Source organism: Lissotriton vulgaris, chromosome 11, assembly GCF_964263255.1.
Source record: "Lissotriton vulgaris chromosome 11, aLisVul1.2, whole genome shotgun sequence".
NCBI lineage: Eukaryota > Metazoa > Chordata > Amphibia > Caudata > Salamandridae > Lissotriton > Lissotriton vulgaris.
Window position 1 is genome coordinate 908,465,515 of NC_141699.1, and position 24,185 is coordinate 908,489,699.

The following is a 24,185-nucleotide window of genomic DNA, read 5'->3' on the forward strand; positions in this document are numbered from 1 at the left end:
GGGTTACTTCATGGTTTGATGCCACCGACGATTCAGGGATTGCAGGAGTTAAAGAAAGTCTGCTCTGCGGAGGCAGGGGCTCAAAGGATAACCTTTGCTCAGTAAACTTTCATGTTAATGAGGGCTGATTATGCTCTCAATAAGAAGGCGTCCAAGGTCCCTTCTGCACCCTTGCCTATACTAGGCTTACGCTTGCTCAGATTTATTGTATATATACACACTATAATAATACACTATTATAAAACCCAGGCTATGCAATACTGTTCCCTCCATGCACCGGTATGTCCCACTGGCAGAGAGTCAGGAGTAGCTCCCAGCACAGCCAGCCTCAGTTCACGCAATAAAGGAGCCAAATAGCATATCCTATCAGTCCAAATGAAAAGGACTTTTAAAAAAAATACTAATCATCTCAGCCACAAGATGTACAGGTTGGTTAATTCATGTTTAAAATGCAACTATAAAAGGATAAACAATTAAAGATGGAGCTCACAGTACCTAACAATATGCTCCTGATGCCGGATGCAACCCTCGGTTCTGGGGTATGGGGGAGGCCCTGGCCTGCCTCTTACTGGCAATGACAGGCTGGGCGTGGCCCGCGCGCGTCCTGTCTGCGGGAGGTATAAACAAGTTTTATGGCGCCTCCAGGTGCGAGGGCAGTGTCAGGATAGTGAAAGGCTGCTGAGGGATGTGGTTTCGGCCGTTCCCCTCACGGTGCCTTAATGGTGGTGGTGATGGCAGTTTCCCTCACAGCGGTGATACCGGGTAGGAGCCGTTTCCCTCATGGCAGTGGATTGGGCAAAGCCATGACCTAGCTACAAACAACTTTCAAAAAAGTCCAGGTAAGTAACTTATCCTTCTTAGCTGTATTCTCGTAAGGTCAGTTTCATGTGTGGCATGAAGAAATGGGTAGGAGATGTAAACTCAGCCGACCATAACACACTCTGCTACCATCTCCAAATCCTCTACCTCTCCATCCTGAAAACAAATAAAACAAGCATTGGCATAGCTAATAGGCCTCGCCTTTTGGACCTTTTAAGTTTTTAGCCATGCAGCACATTATCCTGGGTGCTACAACATCTACTGAGCCCCAGTTCCATTACATATACACCCTTTGCAACTCTCAAGCAGTGCACTCGGACAGCGTATTTTTATAGTGCTTAAATAGCGAGCGATGGCAAATCGCACTTAAGAGCTGGAAGGCAGCAGATTGTCAGAGCCACTGGAATTAGCCAGGAAAAGAGGACCAAAGTATGCAGTGTGTTCCACTATAGCATTACTTATCCATTTTGACATTTGAACACACTGATAGTTTGAACATGTTCACCTTCTCCGTACCAGTTCAACACAGGCATCGAGCAATCTGCTGTTATACTAAGCATTGAGCCGCCAGTTGTATCTGTGCTGCTGCTGAGTGTTGCTTAGCCCTGAGAAGCCCAAGTGCCACCCCCTGCTGCACCAGACCCTTGCCTGGTCAGCTGCAATTAGAGAGAGCCCACTGACGTTTAATTCGTCTACTTTGGAGAGGAGCATCAACTCCAGGGGATCGGAGGAGCTCTCCATCTCTGGGAGCTATGTTTTAGAAGAAAGTCTGGGGAAATTACTAAGCAATCCTCTTGTCCCGGGTATACAAACACTATCCATTTGCCTAATTGGTTCTGGTTCAAGTTCATAGTTTAGGACTGCACAACAAGAGTCTGTAAACCACCACCGTGTTTCTGCAAGTTGAGCTTTTATGAGAGAATACAAACTCACTGAAAACCGTGCGTTGTGAGCTAATGTCCGAATTGTGTATCCCAGTGGAAGCAAGTCAAATGAAGATGTGACCACCCTGAAGCAATGAATCCCCAGCAAGGAGGGTGAATATGATATGTGGGTTTGCTTGCTGGGGCCACATGTATTGCAAATTATTAGGGTCCACTCAAATCAATATCTCTATGGTGGTGTGAATTGGTGAAACCAGCAAGATCAAGTACTCTCTTAGGAATGGAAAATAAAGATTTAAACTGCCTGAAAAAATAAACTCACCAGAACAATTGTTAAAGCCACCTAAAGTAACTCCATTGGCGCTCTACTTAGTCGCCATTCTTGTATGCTTTAAATACCATGCTTTCACGGCCATAGAAAGGAGACTAACCTAGGGGAAAACCAAAATAAAGATATACTAATCGTCATGTGTATGTGGGTTAAGAGAATCATCATTGCTGTTCGGGACCCGTTGTGAGTACACATAGTGCAGGAACGCACATGTAAACAAGCACAGCCGTGCGACAGTGAAAGTGAACGCGCTAATTAGAATCCTGATCCACAAAAGATATCCCCCTGCGCGCCGCTGCTCGCTCCCGGCAGCTGGAGGCTGTGGGAGTGCACATTTTCAGAAAAGGTGGGACATGTACCCGCCTTGGGCCAATTGCATGCTTTCATTTTTGAAAGACACACGCAAAGGCCAATAGAATGTGACGACCAAACACACAAACTTTCAGAAAGCTTTCTGAATGTGTTGTTTCCAGGAGGCACTCTCCTTGACCAGCGCATGCGCACTGTGCGAGGCTCGACCTAAAAACAATTATTAAAAACGGATTCATATATTGGTAAAAGCAAAATAGAGAGTCAAAAGACCGGCATCTGCTCTTCTAGGTCTAATCTCCTATGTGGATTTTTAATTCTTTTTCCACATTGAGCCCTATAGGTTTGTAAATCCACTATATATTTGGATTCTCTTCTTAATATAAAAGCTCTGTTGCCCCCTCTGCAAAGCGATGGGCTACAAGGTAATGTCTATCAACATTGTCTATTCCCCTAGTGTATTCAAGGATGTTTTATTACGGAATGGATTGTGCTTCCTATGTATCGCTTTTCACATGTTTCTATCAGGACATAGATCACGAAGTTGGAGTCACAAGTAGGAAATTGTTTGATTTCTTTCTTTCCACTATCATATTGGACTGAGTATTCTTTTACACATTCGCTATTCTTACAAGCCTTGAAAGGATAATAGCATTTTAAGTTCTGTGTGGTCTGTATTGGGGTTCTTTTGAATTCACTTTGCATCAGTTGGTCTCTAAGGGATTTCCCTTTTCTGTGTGACGCTCAGTGTCTTCTATTGTGTTCTGTATTATGGAGTCACATTTCAACATCTGCCAGTTCTAGATATGATGGCTTAACATTTTTGAAGGCTTCATTGAACGTAGTTTTAAATCTCACCCCCTACTTTTTGAGGAGCAAATGTTGCTAGTTTACTCTTTGACCCTTCTTACTGCTGTCTCCAATACCCATTTTGGTTATCTCACTTCTTAAAATCTACCAATCATTGTTTCTTGCTCTTGATAAAGACTTCTGTGCTACAATTTCTTCAAGAGTTCTCCATACGGAATAATCCACTTAAGTAGTTCAGGATTGTTACTTACGGCATGCAGGATGGTGTTCTCTGCCATAGATTTCCTGAATAGTCTTGTACAGATGGTGTCATTGTATCTCTATTTCGACATCTAGGATCTTTTCTCTGCTAATCTCTGATGTGAATTTAAGATTGTACTCATTCATATTCAAACATTAGACACATTCCTCCACTAATTCTATGCTCCCCTGCCAGATCAGAAAAAGGTAATCGATATATCGTAGCTACAAAACCAGTTCAAATCCTGCCTGGGTACCTTCTGCAATAGACATCTGCTCCTTCCACCAGCCCATCTTGAACCCTGCATAACTTGGAGCGAAACAGGTGCCCATCGCAGTCCCCTGTGTTTGTACGAGTCATCATCAAACAGGGACACCATTTTTTCTGAGCAGTACTTGAAAATCTCCAATAGCACCTTAGTATGTGATAGTAAACTCACTGGTCTTGTTCTAAGAAATCGTTTCATAGTCACAGGGGCATCTTCATGTCTGATGTATGTGTACAGTCATGTAATGTCAAATGTTATGACCCACTAGTCATGTTAAACTGTAGATAATGGCCGTGCACTGCACTTAGGGTTACTCCCCGCTCAGGAGTATATAAAAATAACTGAAGACCGCACTGGCACTAAATGTGCAAGTGTCACCTAGGGCACTGAAAGATTGGTGCTGAGAAATCCAGTGTATGTGTAATCCATAAAGTTTTTCAATAAAAGTTTTTTTTCAAATAAAGTTTTTTACACTTTGAATCTTCAGTATTTTAGTCATACTTTTGTGATTTGTTCAATGTAATTTCATGATCACATTCATTGATTGTCCATCAAGGATTATATATATCCCACTTTCTTATTTTTTATGAATGAAAACCACATTCCTTCCAATGCATTTCGGCAGAGGGGCCTTCATCTGGGAAATTTGTGAAACAAAAAATGTATCCATCACTTCTTTTCTCTAACGTAAGGAAATGCCAGTATAATATATAACAGTGTCTTTACCCAACCTAAATATTCTAACTAAACAAAAGATTATCAGATTTCAGTACAATGCAAACACTTCTAAACAAGCACATGTCTACCCATATTAGAAGATTCTGTTTCATGTAACAACCCTTCCTGTGGGGTTTCTCAATGTTGCAATTGAAATCGTTCGTTTTAAAATGCATTTGCATGTAAAGATGTGTCAAGTAATGCGTGCTCAGTAACGGTTGATGTTAAACTATGAGCGTTCGTGCCCAAACATAATGAAATGTTACACGTTTAGTTATGGGTTAATAAGCCCCGCGTCAGTTGATTACCGGGTTGAATTATGTGCATTCATGTTCAAACTTGATAAAAAGTTACGTGCTTAGTTATCGTATTATACGCCCCACGTCGGTTGCTTACCGGGTTCGTGTTTCTTGTGGCGTCCTTTGGCGCTGCGTAGTGAGCTGCCATCGGTGCAGGGAAGTTCGTGTGTGACGCGTTGGGTGTGTCTTAAAACATAAGATTACGCGCGTGTTTGTTTAAAGGGGCTATACGTGTATGTTTAAAGGGGCTATGCAGTGTACTAACTTCTGAAGTACCGGAGCGTTTTAAAAGTGCAACATAAGTGACCAAAAATCTCACACAAAAAGAACATGCTACACTCAAAGCCATAGCCAATAACCCTACGATCATCTGTCCAAGAGCGGACAAAGGTGGAGCTCTAGTTATCATGAATAGACTATTACAATTCACAAGTGTTACTACACTTACAAGATGAAAATACGTACATGGAACTCAAGAAATACAGACGGTTCTCCAAACCATCATAACAGAGGCTATGTCAAAAGGATGTGTAGATGACAAAATGAAGAAGTATCTCACTACTGATTATCCCAAAGCACCGAAATTCTATCTCACACCTAAGATTCACAAGAATCCAATTAACCCCCCTTGTCGCCCTATAGTCTCCACTTGTGGGAGCATCCACGAACCCGTGGGAAAACTGATCGATAAATACCTTCAACCTTACGTCATCACAATGGGATCTTATGTCAAAGATACTACAGACTTTTTGATTAAACTAGACAACTTGCACCTTGAAACTGATGAAGACATCATCATGTGCACAATAGATGTTCAAGCACTCTATACCTCTATACCCCACAACATGGGGTTAGAAGCAGTCGAGGAAGCATTGCTCCACATGGAATACGAAGAACCCATGAAAGTATTTTTGTTGGAATTACTAAACTTCACATTGATGCACAGTTATTTCAGATGGGAAAACAATTGGTACCTCCAAAAATCAGGTACTTCCATGGGAAATCCGGCAGCACCTTCTTATGCTAATATTTTCATGCTCCAATATGAGAATATTCACATTCTACAAAAAGATCAATGGAAATAAGGCTTACGCCTATATCTCAGATACATCGACAATATTTTCATATTGTGGAAGGGCTCTAAGGAAAACTTGATCCTGAACATTCAACAACTAAACGAGATAGATCAACGTATACAATCCACTTATGAAACTCATGACAGCCAAATCAACTACCTGGATGTAACGATCAAAAAAACAGGTCACAAAAGGGAAACTACACTGTACACAAAGACAACAGACCGCAACAATCTATTAACGTATCAGAGTTTCCACCCAACTCCACTCAAACAACATCTACCATACTCGCAACTCCTTCGAGTTAAAAGAATTGTCTCAGACCCTGAGGAATCAAAGACAAAATCACAAATCATGTTGCAACGATTAAAAAAAAGGATATCCGGAGACGGTGCTAATTCAGCATTAGAAAGAGCCCAACTAAAAGAAAGAAGAACATTACTTTCCACATCCAAAACCAAAAAAGAACCCAAAATAACATGTGTAAGTAAATATTCCTCGGTGAGTCCGTTGTTCAAAAGAACCGTCAAAAAACATTGGCGAATGTTAGACTGACCCTGATTTTAACAATATTTTCGCGGATGAACCAGTATTTGCATTCACCAGAGCAAGACATTTAGGAGAAATTATCAAGAGCGCCACCGCAATTAAACCCAACATAAAATTCAAAGGCACAATTCCATGCAAAAACTGTAGTAATTGCAACAACATAATGGAAGGCAACACTATCACGCATCCTATGAGAGGGAATAAAATCAAGTTAAAAGTAAATGCAACTTGTGACACGAAAAACATCATATATATGATAAAGTGCCCTTGCGGAAAAGCCTATGTTGGACAAACTGAACGGAAGTTTAAAATAAGGCTCACAGAGCATAAAAGTAACATCAGAACCAAGGTTCTAAAATCAGCAGTGGCAACCCATTTCATTGAACACAACTACCAAGTGAACCAAATTAAGGCTTGCATATTGGAAGTGGTGGAAAGAAAATAAGAAAGAGATAACAAAAAAACTCTTTTAAAATGTGAAAACCACTGGATATATCACCTACAGACTTTGAGCCCCAAGGGGATCAATGAACGGACAGAATTTAGTTGCTATCTATGAACATTACAATATATAGCACTAAGATATGTTTTGTGCTGTGCTAAATACCGATATGTTCTTGAGTTTTTATTTTGATTTCATATTCTATATAAAGCATTAAGAAATGTTTTGTGCTGTACTAAAATATCGATGTTTTTGAGTAGATTATTGTTCTTTAAACTTCACATTAATTTCATTGTGCATCCACCAGGCTACCGATACAATATATACACCTTATGTTGCACTTTTAAAACGCTCCGGTACTTCAGAAGTTAGTACACTCTATAGGCCCTTTAAACATACACGTATAGCCCTTTTAAACAAACACGCGCATAATCTTATGTTTTAAGACACACCCAACGCGTCACACGCGAACTTCCCTGCACCGATGGCAGCTCACTACGCAGCGCCGTAGGACGCCACAAGAAACACAAACCCGGTAAGCAACCGACGTGGGGCGTATAATACGATAACTAAGCGCGTAACTTTTTATCAAGTTTGAACATGAATGCACATAATTCAACCCGGTAAGCAACTGACGCGGGGCTTATTAACCCATAACTAAACGTGTAACATTTCATTATGTTTGGGCACGAACGCTCATAGTTTAACATCAACCGTTACTGAGCACGCTTTACTTGACACATCTTTACACGCAAATGCGTTTTAAAACGAACGATTTCAATTGCAACATTGTGAAACCCCACAGGAAGGGTTGTTACATGAAACAGAATCTTCTAATATGGGTAGACATGTGCTTGTTTAGAAGTGTTTGCATTGTATTGAAATCTGATAAACTTTTGTTTAGTTAGAATATTTAGGTTGGGTAAAGACACTGTGTTGTATATTATACTGACATTTCCTTACGTTAGAGAAAAGAAGTGATTGATACATTTTTTGTTTCACAGACTTCCCCGATGAAGGCCCCTCGGCCGAAATGCATTGGAAGGAATGTGGTTTTCATTCATAAAAAATAAGAAAGTGGGATATATATAATCCTTGATGGACAATCAATGAATGTGATCATGAAATTACATTGAACAAATCACAAAAGTATGAATAAAATACTTAAAAAGATTCAAAGTTTAAAAAACTTTATTTGAAAAAAAAATTTTTTTGAAAAACTTTATGGATTACACATACCCTGGATTTCTCAGGACCAATCTTTCAGTGCCCTAGGTGACACTTGCACATTTAGTGCCAGTGCTGTCTTCAGTCACTAGTCATGTTCCCAGCTAATACCCTCCATTTTATTCAGGAAATCTTTTGCCTCTTTTACAAAAGAGGGCTCGCTTGTAGCATAAGGTTTGATAAAATGATCAACAAACTTGGAGCTATTCTCGAGAGTGAGCTCTATTTGGGATACACTAAGCCTCCATGGTGGGTTACTGGCATATTTATGCAATTTGGGTAAGCGGTAAAAAACCAGTACGTATAAAGTTAAATTTCAGATGATCATACTACTCCTACTCGAGTAATTTGTGAGCATGTCTTAAAATGTTCCTATCGTGGAAAGATGGGCATCTTCATTCATAGCAATCTTGTGTGGGGATTTGTCTCATTGCTTGTATTTTATACATTTCAACTGACAATTTTACCACATTTATTGGCAGGAAGGATCACTATACTTTTGTCCTCTCATTGTTTTTATTGCTTTTATTTGTGACAGAGTGAGATTATTCTTTAGTTTGTATCTTTTTTTCTCAACTTTTTCAAATCCCTCATTGTTTTCATGAAGAGTCTACCATGTCCTATGTGGAATGTGGTGTACATGTAGAACTAGGTTTGAAATGACTGGGGATACTCCTATCATATACTATTTCTAACCCATTCAGAAATGTTTCTACTTTTTCTTCGTTTATTGTATTGCCTCTTCCAGTTCGTTATTTTTGATAGTCCGTCTAAAAAACATGACGTAGACAGACAATTGACCAAAATCAAAGTAAAATTTCGTAGTTTATTCTAGATTTTTCCTGTGTCTTATGAACTTCAGGAATCTGACTACCTGTTTCGCAATGTATTCTTCCTCTAAAAATTGGAGACGAAGAAATACTGGTCTGCATCTTCGTAAATTAATAGTTTTTAAAATGGGAATTATCCAGCGCTTTCTTTGCTCTATGAAAAACTTGCAAAAGAGGACGGTATGCATTGTAGTGTGGGTGGAAAGTTCACCGCAAGGGCAAAGGGATAGACACTTTGCCCAATCGTTGGTTCGCGGGAAGGTGACAAGACAATGGAAGGTATTCATCCTAAACCTTGTTAATAATAATCTTTCATAGATAGTTAAATTAAAGGTTAAGTAAGGCTTAATGGACATGGATGTTTGTAACATTAACGTATGTTGCACAGTTTTTTTGGAAACCTCATTACTCAGTCGCAGCTGCTCTAGGTGTGTAATGCACATTGTTTCAAACTCTTTCCTCAATAGCTCTGCAATTGCTGCTGGTGTGTACAAATATTTCTGACATTCCCAGATCGAATAGAAAATTCTTAATATAAGCAATCCAGCCTATCTTCTGACCGTTTTCTAGCAAGAGACAATCCTGTATAATATTTTTACAAAAAATTGTTCTAGTGGATGTCCAAATGCAATGCCACAATAGAAGTGGTTGAATTCTAATTATGTCTGTCAGAAATGACACACCCAATTCAGTGTGGCATGAATAAGATGCAGAGCCCTGAGGTAGTACAAGGAGAAATCTTAGGAATGAATTTTTGGATAGTCCACCTTCCCGTAGCCCCACACTCCAGCCCCATAAATTGCAGTACTTCTGTATGCGTATGGGTAGATGTGTATGGGTATGGGTATGTGTATGCATATGTGTTTATGCATGTATGCCTATATGTTTATGCATATAGATGTGTGTATGCGTATTTGTGCAAATGTTTATGCAATCATGTGCAAATGTATATGCATGTATGGGTATATGCATATTTAACCCATACTTTTATTCGCCACTAGGTGTTTCTAGTTAGGACCGAATTCCCATAGACAATGCATTTTTTGGTTTGCTATTAACTTTAGTGCTGTATAACGAATCTTCATTAAATTTCCCCCCAAAAAGCAGCCTGCTTGGTCTAGTTCTGCATGGAAAGATTAGGTGTGATCCATCAAACGGGGGGGGGGGGGGGGGGGGGGGCGGCGGGGGGGCATGGTAAAAAAAAGGGGGATAGGTTTAAAAAAACATTGCCTTTCCCATGCAATTACCCATAGAGATTTTAAACGCGGCTACAGCCCGAGCTGCTGAACAGAATTACACTGAATTTGGCAGGAAGCTAGGTCTAGAAAGAGCCCTTTTTTGTGATTTGGTGTAAATCCATTTAGTAGTTTTGGGGTTATTAAAAAAATAAATGATTTATAGATATCAGAGTATGCGAATCCTCAGCGGATCGGACATATCTCATGCTGAGATCTAATTGGCTGCCAACACATCAACCAGAAAGTGTTGGCAGCCATGTTGGGACTCAGCTGAGGCCCAAGAAAAAAGATGAAAAAAAACATACAGGGTTAGGGTAGGTATACCCTTAGGTCTGGGGGTGGGTTCCCACAGGAATCTGGCTGCCCAAATGTTTTTTTTTCAATATCGCTGCGAAATTGGATTTTTTTATTTTTAACAAGGGTAGTCTCTTGTGCTTGTTTGCTTTATGCCCTCCGGATGGGCCAGTGCCTCCAGGGTACCCTTTGTTGACTGGCCTGGCACCAAGGGATGTGGATCCAGGGGCCGAAATATGCCCTGGAGGGGTGCTGCACTGTCCCTTCTCCTTCCATAATTTTGGCTATGTGGCTATGCCTTGAGGATGGGGTCCCTGGGGCCGAAATTGGCCTGGAAGTAGAAGGGGTGTGGCCTCAAACCCATTTTTATTTGGCCTGGCCCCGGGGGATGGGTCCCAGAGCCAATATTGGCCTAGGAGGGGGGGGGGGGGGCTAAGTGCCACCCCTTTATAATAAGACCATGTGCTGGGAGATGGGGTCCTCTGGGTTAAAAATGGCCTGGGGAGGGGGGATGTGTGCCCTACGTCCTTATAATTAAAGAGATGGGTGCTGAGGGATTGGGTTCCCGGGGCCAACTGCGGACGGGCAGGGGGACACATACCACCAAAAATGTGGCAAACCTTGGGGGTGGTAGTGGGGGGGTGTGGAGGGAAATTGAGCTCCACTGGGACGAGGGGGAAGTGATGTGGTCACAGGTGCAAAGATCAGTCCGGGCTGAGGCGCTGCTTGCCACTCACCTGTGTTAGACAGCCTCTGGGGGGTTGGCCACAGCACTATAGCTCGTTCCCTAAGGTAACCATCGCTCATGCACCCACCAGGTTCTCATCAATACTTTTCACGGCAAAGGTTGCAGTGATATTATCAATTATGTCATAGAAGATGTCATGAGCGATATAATATCTTGGGTAATTAGCAGAGCATTGCAAGGGCATTAGCTACAGTTACTTGAGATAACTATAACTGGTGAATTTCAGACGTTTTCAGAGTTTAAAACCGAACGTTGTTAGTCAACATTTCACCTTAATATAACGTTACTTTAACCTTTGTTTTTTCTCAATGATTTTCTAGGGGTTTGAGAGAGAATTTATCTTTATTTCTACTACATATGTGCCTCATGCCTTTCTTTCCACATGCATCTCCCACGCTGCTCTTCCAGTACAAAAACTCAGAAAATTAGTTAAATGAATCTCTGTATATAAAGTTTGAATGTTCTTAAGGTAATTGTGATTAAACAAAATGTTGGCAAAAGTCTTATTTCTTTGAAGGAACTTGAAGGTTTAAATTAAATTCATGTATTTGTTTTCTTTGCAATGTTTTAGCACTGTTAGAGGCCAGAGGTCTTCCTCCTCACCTTTTTGGTCCACTTGGCCCAAGAATGTCTCAGCTTTTCCACAGAACAATTGGAAGTGGAGCAAGTAAGTAAAATGGAAATTCAGGTGGTTGTTCTAATACCTTTTTGAGTTGCCGGTGTTGTGCTAGTCTTTTTGGTGGTGGGCAATAGAAATTAATGACATTTCAGTAAGATTATTCTTGTGCACTGAGAATATAGCCAAAATTGGTGGTTCAGAGGCAAGATGGCGTCAGTATGATCGGCTGCTGAAGGCAGTGTCCCGTGAACCCTGCATCTGCTGTATCCCCTGCATCGTCTATTCGTCTAATGGAATACTGGGAAGCTGCTGAATATGCGATTATGGCTTGGATATGACCATTTTTTTAAAGAAACACACTTTTTTTTAAACTGCTAACGAACCGCAGTGCATGTGCTAGCCGAAATATCGTGAACTTTGTAGCGTTACTCAGTGTGGCTGATCTGCCGATCCTGCTGCCACTGCTTCGCGAAAAATCATCCTCAGCTGGCGCCTGACGTCGGGTTCGGAAAAGAAAAGAATGCTTGGCAATTTTTATCTCTGCGGGCTGAATGCTCTCCGACTCCGGCTCCTGCTCCTCCGACCAGAACACCTCTGGTGACCGGGAAGTTGAGCGATTCAGGACTAATCTATCGACTGCTGTTGCTGCCGCTGCCTTTAGGGACATCCATGTCCTCGAGGCTGACAGCTTGATGCTCCGTACCACATCCAACCCTCCTCTGCCTACGGCATTACTCCGTCGCCAGTGACAACGCGAGGGAGGCGCTGGTTAGCCACCGCTGCCTCCTTCACCACTGCCTGCTTCATTCGACCAACGCTCCTCAGTGTCGGGATTCGTGTATCCTGTGGTGGTTCGTGGACGTCGACAAGGCCAAAGACCTTGAGGAAGCTACGAGTAAAGCTGCAAGTAAAGGCTGATCGTGATCAACGGAGAAGAAAAAAAGAAACAGGATCTCAACATGAGCCAACACAAGTACAACCACAAGTAAGAATGGCAGGGCAGAGGGGGACAGGATGCAAGCTAGCCAGTGAGACAGAGGTTTCAATTGAGAGCTTACAGGGCGCACAAGCTACACTAACTTTACAGAGCACACAGAGACGACCCGAGACGAGGGGGTCTAAAAACCGAGACAGAGAAGATAAAGATAAGGATAAAGACAAAAACAAAGACACAGTCAAAGACCTAGACCGAGATACAGATCAAGATCTGGACGGCCTGCAGTCCAGTGATAAGCTGGAACTGCTAGCAAAAAAGGCAAAGAGACTTCAAACAATAAAGAACTTTAAGTCAGCCGCAAAAATTAGCGGGCAAGTAACCGATGCTCAGCCACGGATTTCTAACATCTTTAGCCCAATGATCAGAGAAGAATGCAACTTAGAGGTGAATGAGGTGTCTGGCAAAAAGCTAACCACCAAAACTAAAATACCGGGGGCACCATGAACAAACATCTCTGCAAAATTGCCCACCGGGAGACAGAGGGATCAGCTAGACATGTTGGCAATGGAAACAGGCAAACTAAATGGCCGATTCCGGAGTAAAAGAAGCAGAATTAGCAAGGGTTCAGCCGCCTCAGCCTCAGCCCGTGTCCCATCTTTCCTTTGGGAAACCACTGTGGGTACAAAACTAGACGCTACTGAAACCGATCCAGGTCTAGTTCACGACCCAGACATTGTAGAACTAATATCATAGATAAACTCGGCCACGAATATATCAGAAGAAGGCTCAAGCTCAGGGAGATCCGAACTCAAGTCAAACTCCATTATTAAATCGCCTCTCTCTCAGTAAGAGACCCCAGCCCCAACTGCAAGCTACCTCCAATGATTCAGATTCTGACTCTGAAATATACAAAACAGGCGCGTCTACCTCTAACGAAGTACAGAGACTAGTGGAATCAAGCGCAGAATCTTTAGACTCTCCAGATCCAAACTCAATGAAGCTGAATGAGTCTATGAAAGATAACACCGCAAGAAAGAAGCATGAAGAAAAGAAGACAAATGAAATTAATGTACAGAGATACTACTGACCAGGGGAGTAATACACATCAGATCGATCAGACTGGGGAACCAATCCTCACAACAGACGCCTGAGCAGGACCACAATCCATGTTTCTCAGGCAACTCCAAATCGTTCAATCATAAAAAATCTGATAAGGAGGGTTGTACTAGAAAAGGAGAGCCTTCCCTATGTGATGTCCTAAACTCAATCAAGAACTTCCAAGAAGACGTAAAATCAGGTAACAAAAAGAACCACATCACCAACCAGAAACTTCAAGCAGCAATACAAAAAGTGGGACACATATGCCTGGAGATCTCCAACAGAATGGCTTCGGTAGAACTACGTACTGAGAACCTTGAGAAAGATGTCTCCGTTCTCCAAACAATGGGAAAAGAGCAAGAGGGAATAGTAAAAGATCTGATGCTAAAGGTCGAAGATCAAGAAAACAGAGCTAGGCGCAATAATCTACGCTTTCTCTGAATTCCCGAGGGAGCAGAGGGGTATAACCCAAGAGGCTACATGATCTCTTCTTAAAGAATCAATCCCAGAACTACAATCTCGGGAACTGGACAGAGCAGTACAGCATGCTCACCGCTTTCCTTTAACTATGCTAAAACGATCTCACACACCAGCACAGTATCCAAGAGCAATACTGGTATACTTTAGAAACTTCCTCTTGCGCAAAACAATTTTTGATCTTGCACGGCCCACAAGTAAAAGAAAGCATAAAGGCGTTGTTATTTACCCGACCTGATTACGCTCATGCCACGGTGGAACGGAGGTGGAGTTTGAGACAACTCTTTACTCCCTATGAGCAAATGGGCGCTACAGTATATTGACAGAATCCGGCACGACTAAAGATCATTTTTAATGGAGTCACACAATGCTTTACTATTGAAATCCAGGCACAAGCTTATTTAAGGGAAATTGAAGACTCGGGAAGAGACAAACCCAAAAAATAAACTGAATAACTAGAAAACACTACTACAACACCTTATCCAGACTGCTAGCAATATTATCAGAAGAGCAAGAAAAGGGACGGCACCAGCAGGGAAGAGGAGGGAGTGGGGAAAGAGAAGAATGAAAAAAATTAATGTTACAGTACAGTATTTATGTATATATGCAAAGTTTATTTTGAAAACCTAAGTTATAGAATACTCCCCTTCCGTGGTGGATATAGGGACCAGGGCACGGAGACGCTAGAGGCGTGCTGATCACCTGGATACCCTCATCCCGGTTCTCCAGAACCAGGAAGCCTCAATGGGTGATAGAGGGTGGTGGGTGGCTGCCAGGGGAGGGGTTGCAGGGTGTACAGGGGAGGGGGGAAGGGGGGAGGGCATACAGGCACGGAATCAGACAAGGAATCCTAGCCAGGGCCAGAATCACGCCTAATGTTCTGGAATTTAAACTTGTTACAGAATGGACTTTCAAAAATTAGATTAGGCAAAGTTTAAAAAATAAAGCAAGGCAAAACCTAGTTGCATGAATGGCTAAACAAAAAATATTAACAATTAATAACTGTGGCCTCAACGATCTGAAAAAGAGACCGAGAGCAGCAATTGGTCTCAAATCAATCGGGCAGACATAGCTTGTCTTCAAGAGACCCATGTGGAGGGGTCCCAATTGCATCTTCTGAAATCCCTGGGATATAGATTGGTCACAGCTACAACTCAGGCTAACAAAACACGAGGGGTGGCTATTTTGGCAGGTGGAGGGGGGGCTCCAATTTACAAGATCAGCCGCTGATAAATCAGGACGGTGGGCACTGACGGAATGCCAATATGGCGTCGGGTGGGGGGGGGAGGTGTAACTATTTGTTCGGTGTATGGGTGTGTTACAGATGATCCAGACCTCTTCCTCTCGGAATTTGTCTAATGAACTAGTACAATGATCGTATGCAGCGATTTTAATCTAAATCTGCCATCCGATTGGTCGCCAGGGCACAATTTTGTTTATCAGGATAGGAAACCGAAAGCTTTTAGAGCCCTAGAAGATTTATGCACACACATGGGATATATGTTTGTTGGCAGAAGAAATTCCCAAATAACCCCGGCTTTACCTTTTTCACTCACCCACATTCTAAATTCGCCAGGTTGGATTACATATTTTCCTCCCACGCCATCAGAAACAAATGCTCGATAGACCGATTACCCAGGGTTCTATCAGACCATAATCCCCTAATCAGTATTGACACCGGGAAGATACAACACGACCACAGTAGATAGACATTTAAAAGGGCTTTATTGATAAATGAAAAATACTGGCAACTCATGGGGAACTAGATTCCAGAATTTCTAGGGTATAATCTGGGTACTGCTCCATTGGAAGTGGTCTTGGACGCCCTCAAGGCGGGAAGAAGGGGAGAAACCCTCAGATACTCAATTAAAAATAACCAAGGGGCGAAACAAAACTTAAAAAATCTGCAGGAGAATCTGGCAAAAAAAAGAAGAATAATAAGAGCAGTTCAGGGGGGCACAGACATCGAAGCGGCAGTAAGAGATGTAGCCATCGCAAGGAACCGAATAATAGATATCTTTACCGTAAAAGGAATTTGTAAAGCCACACTGAATAAAGAGAAAATTTATGAACTAAGCGAGCAGGTAGGACATTAACTAGCGATCTGAACAAGACAGAGTATGGAAACCATGATTAAAAAGATTAGAGACCCCATTAACGGCCCTACACAAGATCCCAAAGAGATTAGGGATGCGTTCCAGAATTATTATGATGAGGACTTGTATACGGAGACAAACAAAAGCCAGTCCAAAATTGAAGAATATGTGGATTTAGTTATGGGGATTCAGCTCCCTCACACCGACCAAGACGCACTGGCAGAGATACTGCAATAGTTCGAAACTCTCCTTTCAATAAACAGTCTTTCACCTGGCAAGGCTGCTGGTCTAGATGGAATTTCCACCGAATTTTATGCTAGATTTCACATGCAATTGAAAGTAATTTGAACTAATGATTCATGTTTGCCAAGGAGGGCGGCCACCGGATTCCTGGGCTTGTGCTAAAATTATCGTATTCCCTAAGAAGAATAAAGACCCCACAGAGCTAGGAGCCTATCTCCCAAATACGTTAATAAATAGCAATTCTAAAATCTACTCTAAACTGCTAGCTAGTAGACTCGCCCCAGTAATCCATAAAATCATCTCAGCCCGACAACATGGATTCATTCCAGGTAGATCTACCACGGATCATATTCAGAGGGTGATCACACTCTTTGACATAGCAGAAGTAGCAGGAGACCCTATGGCGCTGATCTTGTTAGATGCAGAAAAGGCCTTCGATAGGGTCTCCTGGCAATACCTATGGATTGCTATGTCAAAGAGTGGGATAGGGGAACAATTTATTAACGTCGTTCGGATGTTGTATGTCAACCCGGAGGCTGTGCTTATGATCAACGGGGAAATTTCAGATAACATCAAAGTGACAAGAGGGACAAGGCAGGGCTGCCCATTCTCCCCTCTTTTATTCTCTATATTTATTGAGCCGTTTATTCGCAGGCTAGAAACCAACATAGCGATAACTCCAATGAGGACACCTAACGTAGCAACGAAGACCTTAGTGTACGCGGACGACCTCGTGATAGTCACTACTAACCCAAATGAAGCAGTTAAGGCAATGGAGAAAGAAGCAAATACATTTGGAGAAATCTCTGGCTACAAATTGAATCAAAATAAAACCCAGGTTATAATCCACAACCAAAGCAATTTGAACGACATTCGGGTAGTTGATAATGCACTATACTTAGGAGTTGATATTACTTCAAAATTAAACGACCTGGTTAAACTTAATTTGAACCCGCTCATGAAACAAACCGAAAAGAGCCTTAGTAGACTGCATAACCTACATCTAACTAATATTGGAGGAGGCGATTTAATTAAAATGCAATTTTTTCCTAAATTCTTTTATTTCTTTAGGACTATTTGTTTAGAATTCGACCCACAGATTTTTTAAGAAATTGATAATATTTGTTCTCATTTTATTTGTGGTTATAGCAGGTCACGAAGAGCTTATAGATCTATCACCTTACCGAAGGAAAGAGGAGGTCTTGCCTTACCTAATCTTAAAATATATTGGTGGGCTACAATCTTTAAATATAGTAGGGCACTTCTAATTCCAAACCAGGAGCCCGATCAAGAGAGGGGGGGTCCCAACCCCACAAGAACTGATCCTAGGTAAAGAAACTGGAGAACATCTGTCGCAATTGACATATGATTGCCATTTTAAAAAAACTACGTTTCAAAACCCTTAAAGGAATCTATAGTATATGGAATCATGTACGTAAACTTCTTGGGATTGGAAGATTTTCTTATACAACCCTTCGTTGCAATAATAACCTTCCAGAGATCTTTATGGATACATGTATGATGCGATGTGTCAGGTCGGGCATAACGCAATTTGGTTCATTTTACAACTCGAGTTTTAGGTCATTTGAAGAGTTAAAAAAAGAATTTGGCCTAGAATACCGAGATTTCTTCAAATTCCTACAAATAAGAGATTTTATAACGCAAAAGGGGGGAGGTAGAGCTGCATTCCAGAGAATTTCGACAATCGGAGCAGCCGTTAATAATGCTAGAGTCAAAATTGGGGAAATATATACCAGCTTAATTGCTGGTTTACCTGATGACTTGGATAAACACGCCCGCAAATGGCAGAACAAATTAAATATATCAGAGATCTCAGTTGAGAGGGCATTCGGGCTCTTCCTTTCGTTATTATTGTCAACCAAACTACAATCTCAGTTTTATAAAACCTATTTCCAATTGTACTATACCCCCAATAGAATAGCTAAATGGAGTACTGGTAAATGGGCTCAATGCCCACGATGCCTGACGCAGACCTAATACACATGTTCGCTACATGCCCTAAGCCCCCTTATACGGGAAATCTCTATCTTTCTTTCAGGAATCTTTGAAACTAGAATAGAGATTTCAACCGCGGAAATCATGCTAGGGGCCCACAGGGATACTCTACCTGATAAGATGAAAGGACTTGTGTTTGTTTCAATGGCAGTGCTGAGAATTTGCCTGGCGTCGGTCTGGCTAGACCCACACCCACCAACATTCCAGCAATGGCGGGCACGACTGGTAGCAGCACATAGTTTAGAGATAGCCATCTACAGCAGGAAGGGCAGGAATAAGAAAAGGAAAGGATTAGAGATATGGGACCCACTTACATGGTGGATAGAATGTCCTGATTGACCAGCTCTTTTAGTATACTGGTATAAATATGACTAAATCAATTTCGATTATCACTGTTTGTACCTGGCTTTGTTTGTTTGTATGTATATTTCAACAAAAAAATGTATGGGGGAGGAGTGGGGGTGGAGGGGCGGGTTGGTTAAAAACAAAAATATATCAATAAAGAATTGTTTAAAAAAAAGAGTTTGAGGCATGTGGGCTGCTGAATTCATATCTGTGCATAGATCGCCGCCTAGTGTTGGGTCCGGATGATCACACATTGTTGTCCTGGAAGATTCTTCGAAGTATCACGAGATAGGTGCCTCCTCCCCTGGACTACAGTGCGCATGGGCTTCGACTCCATCCTCAGATTGTTTTTTTCCGCCATTGGGTTTGGATGTATATTGGTTCACTCTAGTAGTCGAACCGAACAAAGGCACCCAGCCGAAGGGCGCCGAACCAAAGGTCGCCGACCCGAACAAACCTACTGTTCCGAAATCCATCAACCCGGCAAAGGGTGCCGTACCGTAGCCCGTATCAAGGCCGGAAAAACCGGTCGACCCAAAGATAACCGCTCCAAAGACACCAATCGATCCAAAAAAGAACATCGACTCGGAAAAGGACACTCATCCAAAGAAGCCTACGGAGCACAAAAAACGAATCGACCCGTAGACACTCGTCGACCCGAAAAAAGGCCCGATCTGAAAAAATCCAACAAAACACCAAAAGTCGTAGAAAAACCAGGTGTTACCGACCCAAACAAGTCTAACACTTAACCCAGGACTGTAGAGGAAGAACTATTCCACCCAGATCCATCAGACGACCAGGCAAAGATATATATTAATCCAGAGACTGGTAAAGTTACCATCCTGCATAGGAAAAAGAGGCCTTTGGACTTTTAACCTCATTCCCCTATTCCATTGAAGAAAAAGGACTTTGGGACTTCTCCCTCCAGACCCTTCATCCCTTTTCAACCTATCATGCCTACTACACCTTTTGCTACTTACTCTCCTTCTCACCACGGGGACAATGAGGGGAACACAGGGGATGGGCCACAGCCTCTATATGAGACCCTTACAACACCCATCCCATCCCTGATGTACCCACTTATCCTACTAAGCCGTCACCTACTGATGACACCGTAGTCTTCAATCAACTCATAGACAGGGCAGCACAATTCCACAATGTGGACATGCATAATGACCCTGTGGAGGAAGATGACCTTGTTTGACACATTCCCTACTGCAGAAAAAAGAGTGTCAGAACACTTCCCATGTTAAAGGGAGTTCTAAAACACGCACCTGACATATTTAAGGATACAGCCAGGGCACGGGTAATCAATCCCAGAATAGAAAAAAGTATAGGGCAGCTCCTACAGACCCTACTTACATCAAAGGGCAGTTGCCACTAGACTCACTGGTAGTGGCTAACGCACGTAAAAGAGCCAACTCCCAGACAACAGGGGAAGCACCTCCCCCTGACAAAGTCAAAAATACTGGAGGAATCAGGCAAAAGGGTAGCAGCACAAGCCTCCAACTCATGGAGGATTGCTAATACACAAGCCCACCTGACTCGTTACGACCGGGTGCACTATGATCAGCTCGAAAGCCTAATGCAACACCTACCTGAGCCTTTTAAAGCACAAGCTGATGATCTCATACAGGAGGGAAAATTCATATCAAACTCCTCTATCAAATGTGCGCTTTACGCAGCAGACACCGCAGCTAGGTCAATTACCACTAGCGTCTTACTACGCAGACATGCATGGCTGCTTATTTCCGGTTTTAAGAATGAGGTGCAGTCCACCGTTCTTAACCAACCTGTCAATCAGGACTTTCTATTTTGCACTGCTGTCGACCCCATTTTGGATAAAATGAAAGAAGAGACAAACCGCAAAATCAATGGGTGCATTGCAATTTCTGCAACATAGGGCCTCCTTTCGACACACATACAGAGCAAATACGCGAGGAAATACCTCGCAAACATCTGCCTCATACAAAAGTAACACACAAGGGTCCTTCAACAAGAACACAACCAGAGTAGGTTACAGAGGTAACAATAATAAGGGAAGAGGAAGTGGAGGCAATAACACCAGAGCCTCCACTGCCACAAAACAGTGACCTAATTACGCTACCTCCAGACCACTTAACACCGGTCGGAGGCAGACTCCAACAGTTCCTACCTGTCTGGCACGCAATTACCACGGACAGGTGGGTGAGAAAAATTATCCAGTCAGGTTATTGCCTAGAACTGATTTCAACACCACCAAATATACCACCCAGACATCGTCCTATGTCCACGGAACACATCACCCTGGTACAACAAGAGGTGAAATGCATGCTGGAAAAGGGGGCCATAGAGCAAGTCCCTTTCCACCAACAAGGGACAGGAGTATACTCCCTATACTTCCTTATTCCACAGAAGGACGGTTCCCTCAGACCAATATTGGACCTCAGACCCCTAAATCAATATATACTATCGGAGCACTTCCATATGATCACACTACAACAAGTGCTCCCGTTGCTACAACAAGGAGATTTCCTAGCAACACTGGACCCCAAAGATGCGTATTTTCACATACCCATCCATCCAGCCCACATAAAATACCTCTGGTTCACAATAGAAGGTCAACACTTCCAATTCAAGGTTTTGCCCTTCGAGGTTACCATGGCTCCAAGAGTGTTTACAAAATGCTTAGCGACAGTGGCAGCACATCTCAGGAGGCAACACGTCCATGTGTACCCTTACCTGGACGATTGGCTAATACAAGCAAAATCGTACCAAGAGTGTGCATCTCGCACGTCTCAAACAATTCAGTTGGTACACAGCCTAGGCTTTTCAATCAACTGCACAAACTCTCATCTGCAACCATCCCACGTACAGCAATACCTGGGAGCCACTATAAGCACCTCAGTGGCGAAGGCATATCCAAACTCAGCAAGGATAGCCAGTATGCGGATACTCATTCGCAAATTCCTGCCACAACACTCTCTGCCAGCTTGAGTCTTTAAGCAGCTCATAGGCATGATGGCCTCCTGCATATTCATTGTATCCCATTCCAGACTTCAAATGCGCCCATTACAGGAATGCCTAGCACGGCAATTGAACCAGGCTCCAGGACAACTAAAAGACCTAGTGTTGGTAGACAGTCGCGCTCACAACTCTCTGTAGTGGTGGAACCCACAAAACCTTTCCAAGGGGCGACTGTTCCAAGAGCCGGTTCCACAACTAGTACTAACAGCGGACACATCACTGACAGGCTGGGGAGCCCATCTCCTTCAATACACAGTGCAAGGGCTCTGGACAACCAAACAGAAAAAGCTGCATATCAACCAACTAGAATTGCTAGCGATATTTCTAGCCCTAAAAGCATTTAAAAAATACTTGTACAACAAGACGGTGTTGATCCGACGGACAACATGACAGCAATGTACTATATCCAGAAACGGGGAGGAACGCACTCTCCACAGCTGTCCCATCTGGCACAAAGCATATGGAAGTGGGCGATTCCCAAAAACATTTTTCTCCTAGCAGAACACCTTCCAGGGAAGGACAATCAGATTGCCGACTTGCTCAGCAGGCACAGCCAACCACTACACGAATGGGAGATTCGCCCCCAAGTTCTCCAGCCATTCTTCAAAGAGTGGGATCACCCAGAAATAGACCTGTTTGCCACAAAAGAAAACTCCAAATGCCAGTACTTTGCCGCCAGATTTCCACATCCGTTGTCACAGGGCAATGCGATATGGATGAACTGGTCAGGCAGATTTGCGTACGCTTTCCCCCCAGCACCGCTAATCCCGCTCGTGGCACGCAAACTGCGGCAACACTCACGCTGATCCTAGTTGCTCCCACATGGGCGAGACAACCGTGGTACACCACGTTCCTAGAACTTTCAGTAGTTTCTCATCAGACTGTGCCTTGCACCCCATCTTCTAACTCAGAACCATGGAGAAATCAGACACCCAGATCCCAATCAGATGAACCTAGCGATCTGGCTCCTGAGGTCTTAGAGTTTGGATACCTTAACTTGCCCCCAGATTGCATGAACATCAATAGGGAGGCAAGACGACCAACCACACGAGCGTGCTATGCAGCTAAATAGAAGAGATTTGTTATTTACTGCAACAATAACTAAATCAACCCTTTAGACGCTTCCATACAAAACATTATATGTTACCTGCTGCATCCACAAAGATGTAACTTAGCATACTCTTCTATACAACTACACCTCACTGCTATAGCAGCATACCTTCAAAACAGGCAACACCTTTCACTGTTTAGGGTAGCAGCAATCAAAGCCTTCATGGAGGGTTTGAAAAGGGTGATCCCTCCAAGACACCCCCTTCCCCAGTCTGGAATCTAAATATAGTACTGACAAGACTTATGGGCCCTCCTTTTGAACCTCTACATTCATGCGAACTACAATTCTTAACGTGGAAAGTTGCATTCTTGGTTACCATTACCTCACTCAGAAGAGTGAGCGAATTACAATCACTAACAATTCAAGAACCTTTCATGCAGGTACATGTCAACAGGGTGGTTCTTAGAACCAACCCTAAGTTCATGCCTAAGGTTGTATCCAATTTCCATATCAATCAATCGAACTGCCGGTTTTCTTTCAAAACCCACAGTCAGTAGCTGAAAGTGCCCTACACACATTAGATGTTAAAAGATCTCTACTTTATAATGAGGACAGGACTAAATCATTTAGGAACTATTTGTTGCTTTTGCACCACAACACAAAGGAAATCCTATTTCAAAGTCAGGAATAGCCAGATGGATAGTTAAATGCATTCAAATATGTTATCAAAAGGCAAAACGCACTTTAACCGTCCCCCCAAGAGCACACTCTACAAGGAACATGGGGGCATCCATGGCTTTCCTTGGAAATATTCCTCTTGAAGACATCTCTAAGGCAGCCACATGGACCACCATACACACTTTCACAAAACACTACTGTGTAGACGTGCAAGCAAAACAGCAAGCTGCTGTAGGCCAGGCTGTCCTCAAAACGCTTTTTCAAACTGCTGCAGCTGGCACAGGTAGCCACCGCTAGAGGAGATACTGCTATACAGTCTATGCACAGATATGAATTCAGCAGCCCACATGCCTCGAATGGAATATGCTACTTAACAGTATGCATCTGTTCTTGGCATGTAGGGTTGCTGACATTCATATCGCCCACCCTCCTCCCCGTGCTTGTCGCAGCTGCAGCATTATCTCTGGCATGGCCATCTCTTACTTTACTATCTCCATCTATGACACAATGGCGAAAAACAATCTGAGGATGGAGAAG

General features: G+C 42.8%; 1 protein-coding gene across 15 annotated transcripts in view; it reads left to right on the plus strand.

The window, feature by feature from the left end:
- The window catches only part of TRIP12 (thyroid hormone receptor interactor 12), a 1,206,981-nt gene that overhangs the window by 232,110 nt on the left and 950,686 nt on the right, over nt 1-24,185 (plus strand). For all 15 annotated transcript variants that reach the window (XM_086944059.1, XM_086944047.1, XM_086944048.1 and 12 more), the window contains one exon: nt 11,654-11,749. In XM_086944059.1, the coding sequence (XP_086800185.1) occupies nt 11,654-11,749 (96 nt within the window). The remainder of the gene's footprint in view (nt 1-11,653; nt 11,750-24,185) is intronic.